At 34.7% G+C, this 10,375-nt stretch overlaps 2 protein-coding genes across 2 annotated transcripts; both read left to right on the forward strand.

Moving 5' to 3' along the window:
* The first annotated feature begins 1,510 nt into the window (after window positions 1-1,510).
* Window positions 1,511-3,795, forward strand: LOC139904183 (uncharacterized). The gene is made up of 3 exons (XM_071886116.1): window positions 1,511-1,795; window positions 2,595-2,653; window positions 3,151-3,795. Exons 1-3 carry the CDS (start codon window positions 1,676-1,678, stop codon window positions 3,473-3,475), a joined length of 504 nt encoding a protein of 167 aa, XP_071742217.1. The 5' UTR covers window positions 1,511-1,675; the 3' UTR covers window positions 3,476-3,795.
* A 3,944-nt stretch (window positions 3,796-7,739) lies between these two features.
* On the forward strand, window positions 7,740-8,811 carry LOC139843091 (uncharacterized). The gene is made up of 2 exons (XM_071833165.1): window positions 7,740-8,096; window positions 8,206-8,811. Exons 1-2 carry the CDS (start codon window positions 7,740-7,742, stop codon window positions 8,809-8,811), a joined length of 963 nt encoding a protein of 320 aa, XP_071689266.1.
* The last annotated feature ends 1,564 nt before the right edge of the window (window positions 8,812-10,375 follow it).

A 10,375-nucleotide genomic window follows, 5' to 3' on the forward strand; every position in this document is an offset into this window, starting at 1 on the left:
AAAATCACATGTGATTGAAAACCTAAACAATTGCATTCTGATGACAAAACATACATTAAAACAATGAAAAACTGATTACAAAAACCCTAAAAGGTACACTAAAACAGAAAAATCACATGTGATTGAAAACCTAAACAATTGCATTCTGATGACAAAACATTACAATCTGATTACACAAACCATAAATTGCACATTAAAACAAAAAACAATCACTTGTGATAGCATTTGGTAAACATTAAAACAAAAACATCACATGTGATTCTGCTTTGCTAATCACATGTGATTCTGTTTTGCCAATCACATGTGATTAAAACATTAAAACAAAGAAAAAACTGATTACAAAAACCCTAAAAGGTACATTAAAACAGAAACATCACATGTGATTGATTGCCAATGAAATTAAGAAAACAATGAAACTAGAACAAACACTTGAGCCGGAGCAGTGATGAAACAATAAAACATTGTAAAATTACCTAGAGCTTTGGACGTAGCTTGTTTTTGAGCCGGAGCTTCTTTTTGAGACAGAGCTTGTTGAGCCAGAGCTTGTTTTTGAGCCGGATCGTGAGTTTTAGCCCGTGTTTTAGCCGGAGGTTTTGTTGTAGCCGGAGGTTTTGTTGTAGCAGAAGCTTTAGGTTTCGCCGGAGCTTTTGCTGTAGAACTTTGTTTTTTAGCAGATGAAGCTCTAGAAATTGCAGATTCATTCGATTTAGCCATTAGAAACAGATCGATGAATGTTGATTGAAGATGGCGATTAGATGATCGATAAAGAAGAACACCCTAGCGGTCGAGATTGAGAGTGAGAGTGAGAGAGAGAAAAGATGAACTGTGAGGAATGACCGAGAGATGAATGTTGTGTGTACAAAATATTGGCGCTGAAATGACGATTTTACCCCTCTGCCCAAAATTACATATATCTGATCAAGTTAATCTCAGCCATTGATGAACATCAATCTAAGGGCTAAAATTAATTCCCTCAAACCCAAGATAAAACTTGGACTCAAATGAATATCCTTCTAAAAAATTGACTGAAAAATAATCATAAATTCGATTCGATTGCTTTTAAACATTTACTTCGTAGGGTGTGTTTGGCGTGTGGCTTATTGGAGCTTATGGAAACTTATGGGAGCTTGAGCTTATGATTTTAATAAGCTTCAAGTTATAAGCTTTGTTTGGTAGTAAAAAAAAGTAGAGCTTATGAAAATCATAAGCTCTGAAAAAAGAAGCTACTTGTAGTAGCTTATGAAAAAAAGTAGAACTTATGAACTGAAAAATAAGCTCCAGCTAGTTTACCAAACATTTATAAAAAATAATAAGCTCCAGCTACCAGTTTTAAAAATAAGCTCCAGCTCCTGCTCATAAGCTCCAGCTCCAGCTATAAGCTCCAGCTAATTTCGTCCAAACACGTTCGTATAAAATTTCTTCCCCCAACTTAAACACTATTACAATTCACACCCCTACAAAACCCTAGAACGTACACTTCTAACGAACAAAAACCCTTCTTTGCCCCCTCAAAAGAATCAACCTGTCAAACCCTAATCCCAAAATCCGTCAATTTACTGTCTTTATTATCCTTATCCGTATCTTGAACCATATATCTTTCAATATCGCTCATTAAATACTGTATTTTCGGTGAATTGTGAAGATAATAATATTTGGGGCTTACATTCATAGTTCAATGGACGCAGTGAAATCTTTGACTTCCGATTTTGGGGTTTTGCAGAAAAAAGCGGTATCTTTGATGGCTTTTGAAACCCTAATTGCTGCTCATTTTTCTCTTGCTTGCGTCTTCATGATGGTATATATAAATTTGAACCTTTTCTTTCTATATTTTCAATTTTGAACGAACATCCCTTGTTTAATTTTCTATATTACCGGTTTAATTAAGTTCACATTTATTTTGATTTTTATTTAGGTTCTATATATTGGTCTGATAATTTTTTAACTTTTTCCTACTAATATACCAATTCTGATTTTTTGTTCCTCTGCATAATTTGACCATTATGTTGTCCGGAATACTTTCCAGATGTTTGATAGTTTCATTTGTAATTTGTGGCCTATTTGTTTCTAGCCATTTTTCTGTCCGTCATACTGAGTTTATTTACGTTTTTTTTTCTGTTGAACTTGCTGCTATATGACACAGTAATGATACATGAACATATAAGCTTTTAGGCTAATTGGCTGTTTTTATGAATTTTAAAGTTTAATAGTACTTACCTTCCTAACTATGGTGAAGGTATACTCCAGTTTTTTCTTGAAAATTAAGCTTCATTCATGTGATAATCCATAAAACATCTGTTGTTAAACTGAATGACTGTTTCCGACACTGTTGAGTGATTCACTTGTTTTTGCTAGGTATAGTGTTTGGTTTCAGTTGCTCGGCTACTTTGTTTTTCATTGTTTTGGATCACCTAAAATCTCTGATTTAATCGTGATCGGCTTTTTAACCATATTTGATATTTCTGCAAGTTTGATCTGTTCAAGGTTTTTTATTGTATATAGATCTACCAAGACCCTAACAACAGAGAAAATATAATCTAAAAAGAGCATCTGTGTACATATTAGATCACTAATATTTAGTCAATTTTCACTTGCAGACAGGATTTCTTCTTCAGGATATACATACACTGCAAAGTTTGATTGGAAACGATCGAAGGTGATTTTCAATTTTTAAATACTTTTTTAAATACACTGCAAAGTTTGATTGGAGATATATGAAGCGTAGCCGTCGTCGGGATAACTTTCGTTGGCATGAAAGATTTTTTATCGAGAATGTGATGAAAGATTCGGAAAAGGAGGACGATGAAGTTGCTTGTTGCTCATGTTGCTCTTCCTGTGCGTCTTCGGATTCGGAAACATAGCTCCTACATAGTCGCGGTGTTTCGAGCTATTGTGATCCCTTTTATTTCGAGTATTTGGTTGTTGTGTATCTTAATTGTGTGTTTGGGTTGGGATCTCGGATTTTTGTTTGATGTGAGTTTTATTATTTGTGTGTTGGGGTGTGGTTTTCTAGCTTCTTGCTAGTGCTTCGTGTATCTTTTATTTATTTATAATACTACTTGCCTTTCAAAAAAAAAAAAAAAAAAAATACTTTTTTGTTCATTGATGCTTTTGGACCAGTAACTTGAACTCAATCTGACACATAATTTGCAGGTTTCCATTTTCAGAGCTTCACAAGAAGGGCATGACTGAACCTGAAGCAAAAGACGGTAGTGACACAGAGGACGATGACGAGGATGATGTGGCAGATGAGCCGGAAGATGATGATGATGCTGGAGACGAAGATTTCTCGGGTGACGAAAAGGAAGAAGATGATGACGATGATGCTGAAGTTCCCGAGGCAAATGGCAATCCAGGTAGCGATGACGAGGACGAAGATGATGATGAGGATGATGATGATGATGAGGAAGAAGAAAAAGAGGAGGATGAAGAAGATTATGACGAGGATGAACAACCGCCAGCTAAGAAGAGAAAGTAAAAGCCTAAAAGGTATTTTGTTAAAAAACAGGAGATCTTTCTTGATGTTTTATTATCATCGGGTATGTAGGATAGCATTTTTACTTTGGTCATGTGCGTTTTCGGTTGTAGGATTCTTAATTATTTGCGATGCAAATCTTAGGTGAACTTCATGACTTTTTTAGTAGTTTGATATGCTTACTGTCTATTTTTTATTTTTTTTTTCTCCTTTTCTTTTTCAGTATGATAGTATCACGATATTGGCGACAACGTTAAGCATTTTTTATTATGTCATGATATGTAAGGTAAGTTTTATATTTAGTAAAAAGCTTAAAATTTTGACGTGTAGTGAGAGTATTTCGGACGACCCTATGTCGTTCGTAGGTCGTCTTGAAAGAATGCGTAAAGGGGTCGTCCGGAAAGATGCTTTCTTATAGTGTGTTAGGTACTGTTTGTTTTTGTTTTTAAGATGTTATCGCCGAAAGGTTATGGTGAATAATGAAAACTACTCTGTATTTGTTTTTATTTTTGAAAAATAACTTGCTCATGTATGTAGCACTTAGAAGCATATTTTTAAATCTGCGAGTTTATATAAGCATTATAAGACATTATTTTATCTTATGTTTTCAGGAAAACACATGTCGGTAGGCGCACAAACATAAGATATAATAACTCGAAAAACAAACAACACTTTAGTCCTTGCAAACTATGATTAAAAACAAACAACACTTTGTCGTTCCAAACTATGAACAAGTATTTGCAAAATCACATATTCACATGGCTCCCTGCCAAGAACACGTTGGTAACACGTATTTAACGATTATTTAAAACTGAATATGACAACACACAATCTATCTATAGTTAATATTAAAAATCCTATAGTGATAATGTCATTATTAGGCTAATTCTTTTGTTAAGAAAAAATCAAAAAGAAAAAGAAAAAAATCTAAGCATATTGGGTGATGTCATTAATCTAAATAATTTTGAATTAAAATTAATTATTATTAATTAATTATTATTATTAAATCTTATTAATAATTATTTTAATTATTAAAATTAAATAATTTTAGATTATTTTAATTAATTATTTTGAATTGATTACAAGAAGGTATAAAAGATGGCAGAAGGAAACCAATTTTAAATTTATATTTTAATTTACACTTTTAAAATAAAATGACAACGAATATTATCTCTTATAATTGGATGTGGATTGTTTAATATGCATTTCAAGTGTTTGATGAAATGTTCAGCTGACGAGTTTCTTAGTCGGACTCTGTGGTTTCACGGATCATTAAACTAAATATCTTTAGCATTTACGTTCACTTAATACCTAAAATATATCATTAAATTGTTTCGTTTAAACAAACCCGTAGTTTCACGGGTCATTTCACTAGTGTATTATTATTACTATGTATAATAAAACATCAACAAATTGTAATATTTTAACAATATAAGTAATACATTAGGTATAATCTCCTAATCATGCGTAATGATTGATGCTGCAAACAATCTTAATTAACGTAGTTTCTGTCATCATGAAGACAACTGCATCTTCTTCTAGTTTAAATATGTAAGAAAATGGAAGGACGTTTGACAAAAAGAAGCAATAAAATTTAGAAATAAAAAACGAAAAATTAAGGTAGGATTTTAGATTGAGATGGCAGCCTCAACTTCCAGTCAATACCGATACCCATATCCATACCCAAGGTTGAAAAAGACGCGAAACGGGGCCGAAACGTTAGCGACCTCAAAATGTCGCAACGGAAAAAACGGGGCCGAGACGGGGTCGAAACGGATGTTGACTAATGTTGACTTATATATATATAAATATATATTTACACATATTTTAGAGCTAAAAAACCTTCGTTGACAAGTTTGTATCTATAATTGCTATTAAAGTTAATATAATACAAAATGAAATACTAAACTAAGTCAATTTTGATTGATTTGACCGACTTATGACCGATTTTAACAGAATTTCTGACTTTTGACCGGCGTTGACCCAATTTTTCCTGCATTTGACCTGACTTTTAACCGTTGACCGGCTTATAAGAAAACGGGACGGGGTCGAAACGGTTTAGTCACCAAAACGCCGCAACGGGCGTCGCAACGGACGCAACGGACGCCGTTTACAACAGTGTCCATACCCATACCCTTCACATGTATTGGTCCCAAGTTTTGTTAGTGTTAAGCTGAATGGTCAGAACACGTACGATGTGTGGAATCATCAGATGCTCAGTCTCTTAAAGAGTCATGATATGTTTGTTTTCGTTGATCCGAAGAGTCAACTTGGGGTGAGAGAGGAACATAATACTGAATGGATCAGATCAGATTCACTTGCCCTGGGATGGATTCTTGGTTCACTCTCTGACCAAGTAGCCATCAAAATTATCAGTCGTCTCAAATCCAAGTACGAATACAAATCAGGATTCACAGCAAAGGATGCATGGTATGAACTGCAATGTATCTACAAACCTGAACCTCTTATTAAACCCCAAGGTATAATCTCTTTGCTAGTCTTAACTCTGAAGTAGATTTTTATTATTTTATTTCTGTAAAAATTAAAAAAGATAAACAGAGTACATAATTGAGTAGTTTTAGTCAACTTTAAATAACATGAAGAATGAGTGATTAATTGATATACTAGTCTTATTATAGACTACGGGGTGATCTCATCTAGTAAATTAAGCCTACTGGAGATCAACAAATTGTATCCGAAAATGAATCCATGTAAGTCGATTCTAGGTCCAACTTGGGCTATATATTCGAGTAGACTCGGTCAACAAATGTTTGTTTGATCTCGATAAAATAAACTCTGGTTATAACTGGTTAAATAATTGAGCTCCAAAATGTTTAATTTGTTTTGTCTTACTGAATTTGATGTAGTAGAAAAATAAACGATGACAGGAAATCCCTTAGAAAACGGCCTAGATCAACTTGTAAAAGGGCCTTTAAGGAAATTCTATTCTCATCTTCTAGAAGGAAATTTGGAATCGATTAAAAAGGACTTAATCTTTCCTCCCGATGAGAAAATTACGGCCAAGGATGACACGGCACTGCATGTAGCAGTTGGTTTATATACCGAAAATCAAGAAATATTGGAATTTTTGTTGAGTAGGGTACCAGAATATCACGATTTATGTAAGAAGAAAAATTTAGATGGAAGCACAATACTTCATGTTGCTGCTATTGTTGGTAACACTGAAGCTGCTAAAATGTTGTTGCAAAACCACCCACGTTTGTTATTGGCCGTGGACAAAAAAGGTCGCAGTCCGCTAGCCGTATCTCTTTATAATATGCATCTTGAAACGTCTCGTTATATGTTTACTAGCATCAAAACTGACAAAGATCCTAAACAATACGACACTCTGTTTACCGGCCCAGGCGGTGACGAGCTACTAGTTCTTGCTATTTCTTCTAAGGATTTTGGTAATCGTCCTATGACTTGAATTAATTAGTTACACACGTTAACTAATCTGTTATTACGACTAATGTTTATAATATGCAGACTTTGCAGCGGATTTGTTGGAGTGCTACCAAACAATACACGGTTACACCGTGCTAGAGGCTTTAGCTCAAAACTTACCATCCGACGACTTGGGTTTTTGGGCAAGACTCGCATGTTAGTTGAATATTTCCAGTATATATTTATTTACATGTTCAATTTATTACTCCCTCGGTTCCATTTTAATTGTCCATTTCTTTTTTATCTCGTAAAAACATTGTTCACTTTTTTTAGAACGACACACACATTTTTGTCAACGACAGGACTCGAACTCACACTCATTTTACCCTTATTTGTTACTCCATATACTTCTATTATTTGAATCTTTATAAATTCCTGTCAAATTTTTTGAAATAAAAGTGCACAACTGATAATTCATCGATGTATCAGAGAAAATTTGTTAAAGAACAATTATTTTGATAAAGAGAGAGTATATATCAAGTACCTTTAAATTATTTCCGACTTCAATTATTGAAGGTACTATAACTTGATCCTAGACCAGTTACTATGTAGATTATAATGCATCACCAAAAATGCTAGTTATACATATATTTTTAAGCAATCTACCAAGATCATCATCATGGCGGTCGGTAAGCCAAATTGACAGTTACAAACTTACAATAGTTGTATGACTTAAATTAGAAGTGAGAAAAAAAGAGAGTATATTTCTTCGTTTGAAATTCTCATTAGGCTTTACTTTGCATTACGGCTCCCATTCGTTGAAAAAAGAGTTTCCAACCATAATAAAGCTCTTTATCTAGTGAAGACAGTATGTGAGTTGATGAAACGAACCGCCAACTATACAAACAGCTATTACTACTATTCCGAGCCGGTTTTTGAAGCCACCCGACAGAACGCACATGAGGTTGTTAAAAGTATTGTGGAAAGTTACCCTGATGCAATTACGATGGACAATGAAGATGGTCACGACTTTATCCAATATGCTGTGATAAACCGTTCAGAAAAGATTTACAACCTACTTTATAATATGAGAAAACATGGAAATATTTACAACACAAAGGAAGACTCTTCAAAGAATAACCTCTTACATCTGGCGGCAAGATTAGCACCTAACAACAAACTGAAATCTATATCTGGGGCAGCTTTACAAATGCAACGAGAACTCAAATGGTTTAAGGTAGAATTTTCTTTGACTCTGTGATTTGGAAATTTTACTCTGCATATAAAATGAATTAAGAGCAACCTTATTTATCAAGCATATGGTTAAACATTGTGTAATATTGTAGGAAGTTGAAGGGTTTGTATGTCCCTCAAATACCCTAAAAGAGAACTCTTCTGGTGAAACGCCTGAAATGGTATTTTCAAGAGAACATAGGGAGTTGGTGATTCAGGGAGAAGAATGGATGAAGAAAACTGCCGAGTCATACACGATTACAGCTGCTTTAATAATCACCATTGTTTTTGCCGCCGCTATTACAGTGCCCGGAGGAAACGATCAAAATAAAGGGACACCGCTTTTTACCAACAAAGCTGCCTTCACAATTTTTGCAATATCAGATGCTGTATCATTATTCACAGCTGTTACGTCACTGTTGTTGTTCTTATCGATCCTCACCACAAGGTTCGCTGAAGAAGACTTTCTGTTCAAGCTACCTAAACAACTGTTAATAGGTCTAGCGACCTTGTTCATCTCGACGACAGCCATGATCATAGCTTTTGGTGCAACGTTGTTCCTGGTGTTTGGACAAGAGAGCTTGTGGGTACTTATTCCAATAGGTGCATTGACATGCCTACCAATTATTTCTTTTGTGACACTGCAGTTTCCTCTTATCAAAGATTTGATAAGGTCCACATATGGCCGTAGTATCTTTGATAAAACAAAACCTTACTGAATCCTTTTTATATTTGATAGCATGTGTACCCAAGGACGCTTATTCATTAAAACAAAACCACATTTTCTGTTGCCAACATAGCTGATAGGGATCAGTGGAGGTCTCTCGGTAGTTTCTCGACCGTCCGTAGGTGGAGATTCGTTTGGTTGAAGCTTGATGGTTGTCCGGTCTATTGCGAAAGCCTTTAGGTTTTAGTTATCGGGGGTTCATTTCGGTTTGATGGTTGCGATCTCGTTGAGGGTCTTCTTGGGCTTCACGGCGTGCGTTGTTAATATTTGTGTTGGTGCATGAATCCCCAACCGTAGTTTATCTTTACGTTTAACACATTCGGTTATGTAATAATGTTTACTTGTGACTATTGATTACGTTTGTGATTGTGAGTACTTAATTTGTTAAATAATCAATATGTTAAACTGCACACACAATCGACCGAGTGTGTGTACACACTCGACCGACTGTGTTACTCAGTCGACCGAGTGTGTATACACACTCGACCGAGTGTGTCTGACCTGCAGTATATATACGGGATGAGACATCTTGTTTGAGTTTAATCACCCCATTTACCCTAGTCGACTGGTTTTCATCTCAAGAGAACCCTAACACCATATACCACCGAAATATATCGTTTAGGCGTCGATCTAATCTAGTTCTTGTCCTAGGTTTGATCTATTCGATCCCGATACGACCCATATCTCGGTTTAACTCTATTCTAGTGAATTCCGCCTCTAGGATAGTTAGCAAGCGACCTAAGATCCGTGAATAAACGTCTACAATTTGTAAAGAATTTGGAAGAAGTATCAATAGAAATAAAGTAACTCATCGAGCCTTATATAACGTGGTCCCAAAATATAACCCATTTGACCTTATATAAAAGGTTTGAACTTTATTACTTTATTCTGTATACAAAATGCTTTAGGAGTCGGCGTTACCTATTGAGTCATATTATAGGACCTAAAAAGAAACTCCAGAAATGGTACTTTGGAGTATACCTCGCAACGGTTAGGTTGGGTCGGTTTTGATAACGGGTCAAAATGGTTTTGGGTTAAATGGGTCATGGGTCAAACGGTTCAAATTTTTAAACCGGTCCAAATGGGTCAGGTTGGGTAGCGTGTTGAAACGGGTCACGAGTCAAATGGCTTTAAACGAGTCATATACTTTTACATTGATTTTTTACATTCATTATATCATCATAGTTATCATTATTATTATTATTATTATTATTATTATTATTATTTATATATAAGAAAATATTACTAATATACTCCATATATAACAAATGATATAACCATGAATGTTTTCATAAATATTTCGCGGATAAAACTTATTATGCTCGATCCATTTGACTCATTCAAAAGATCCATTAGACCTATATTTATTGAGTTTTGCGAATTGATAAGATTTTTTTTTTTAAAATGGTAATTATTTTGATCCTACTTGCAAAAATGGAAAAAAAGGAAATTTAGTTGCAAAATTGGTAAAACCGAAGTTTGGAACTTCGGTTTTGCCGCTTCCGAAGTTTCAAACTTCGGTTTTGGGTGGTCTATCAGAAAAAACCCTAAACCGA

The sequence above is a fragment of the Rutidosis leptorrhynchoides genome, chromosome 4 (assembly GCF_046630445.1).
Source record: "Rutidosis leptorrhynchoides isolate AG116_Rl617_1_P2 chromosome 4, CSIRO_AGI_Rlap_v1, whole genome shotgun sequence".
In the NCBI taxonomy this organism is placed as follows: domain Eukaryota; kingdom Viridiplantae; phylum Streptophyta; class Magnoliopsida; order Asterales; family Asteraceae; genus Rutidosis; species Rutidosis leptorrhynchoides.

Excerpts from the sequence above, each read along its gene's own strand:
- LOC139904183 (XM_071886116.1), top strand. The coding sequence starts at position 1,676 with ATGGACGCAGTGAAATCTTTGACTTCCGATTTTGGGGTTTTGCAGAAA. Across the intron at positions 1,796-2,594 it reads TTGCTTGCGTCTTCATGATG|ACAGGATTTCTTCTTCAGGA; the intron begins GTATATATAAAT and ends TTTCACTTGCAG. Across the intron at positions 2,654-3,150 it reads TTGATTGGAAACGATCGAAG|GTTTCCATTTTCAGAGCTTC; the intron begins GTGATTTTCAAT and ends CATAATTTGCAG.
- LOC139843091 (XM_071833165.1), top strand. The coding sequence starts at position 7,740 with ATGAAACGAACCGCCAACTATACAAACAGCTATTACTACTATTCCGAG. Across the intron at positions 8,097-8,205 it reads GAGAACTCAAATGGTTTAAG|GAAGTTGAAGGGTTTGTATG; the intron begins GTAGAATTTTCT and ends GTAATATTGTAG.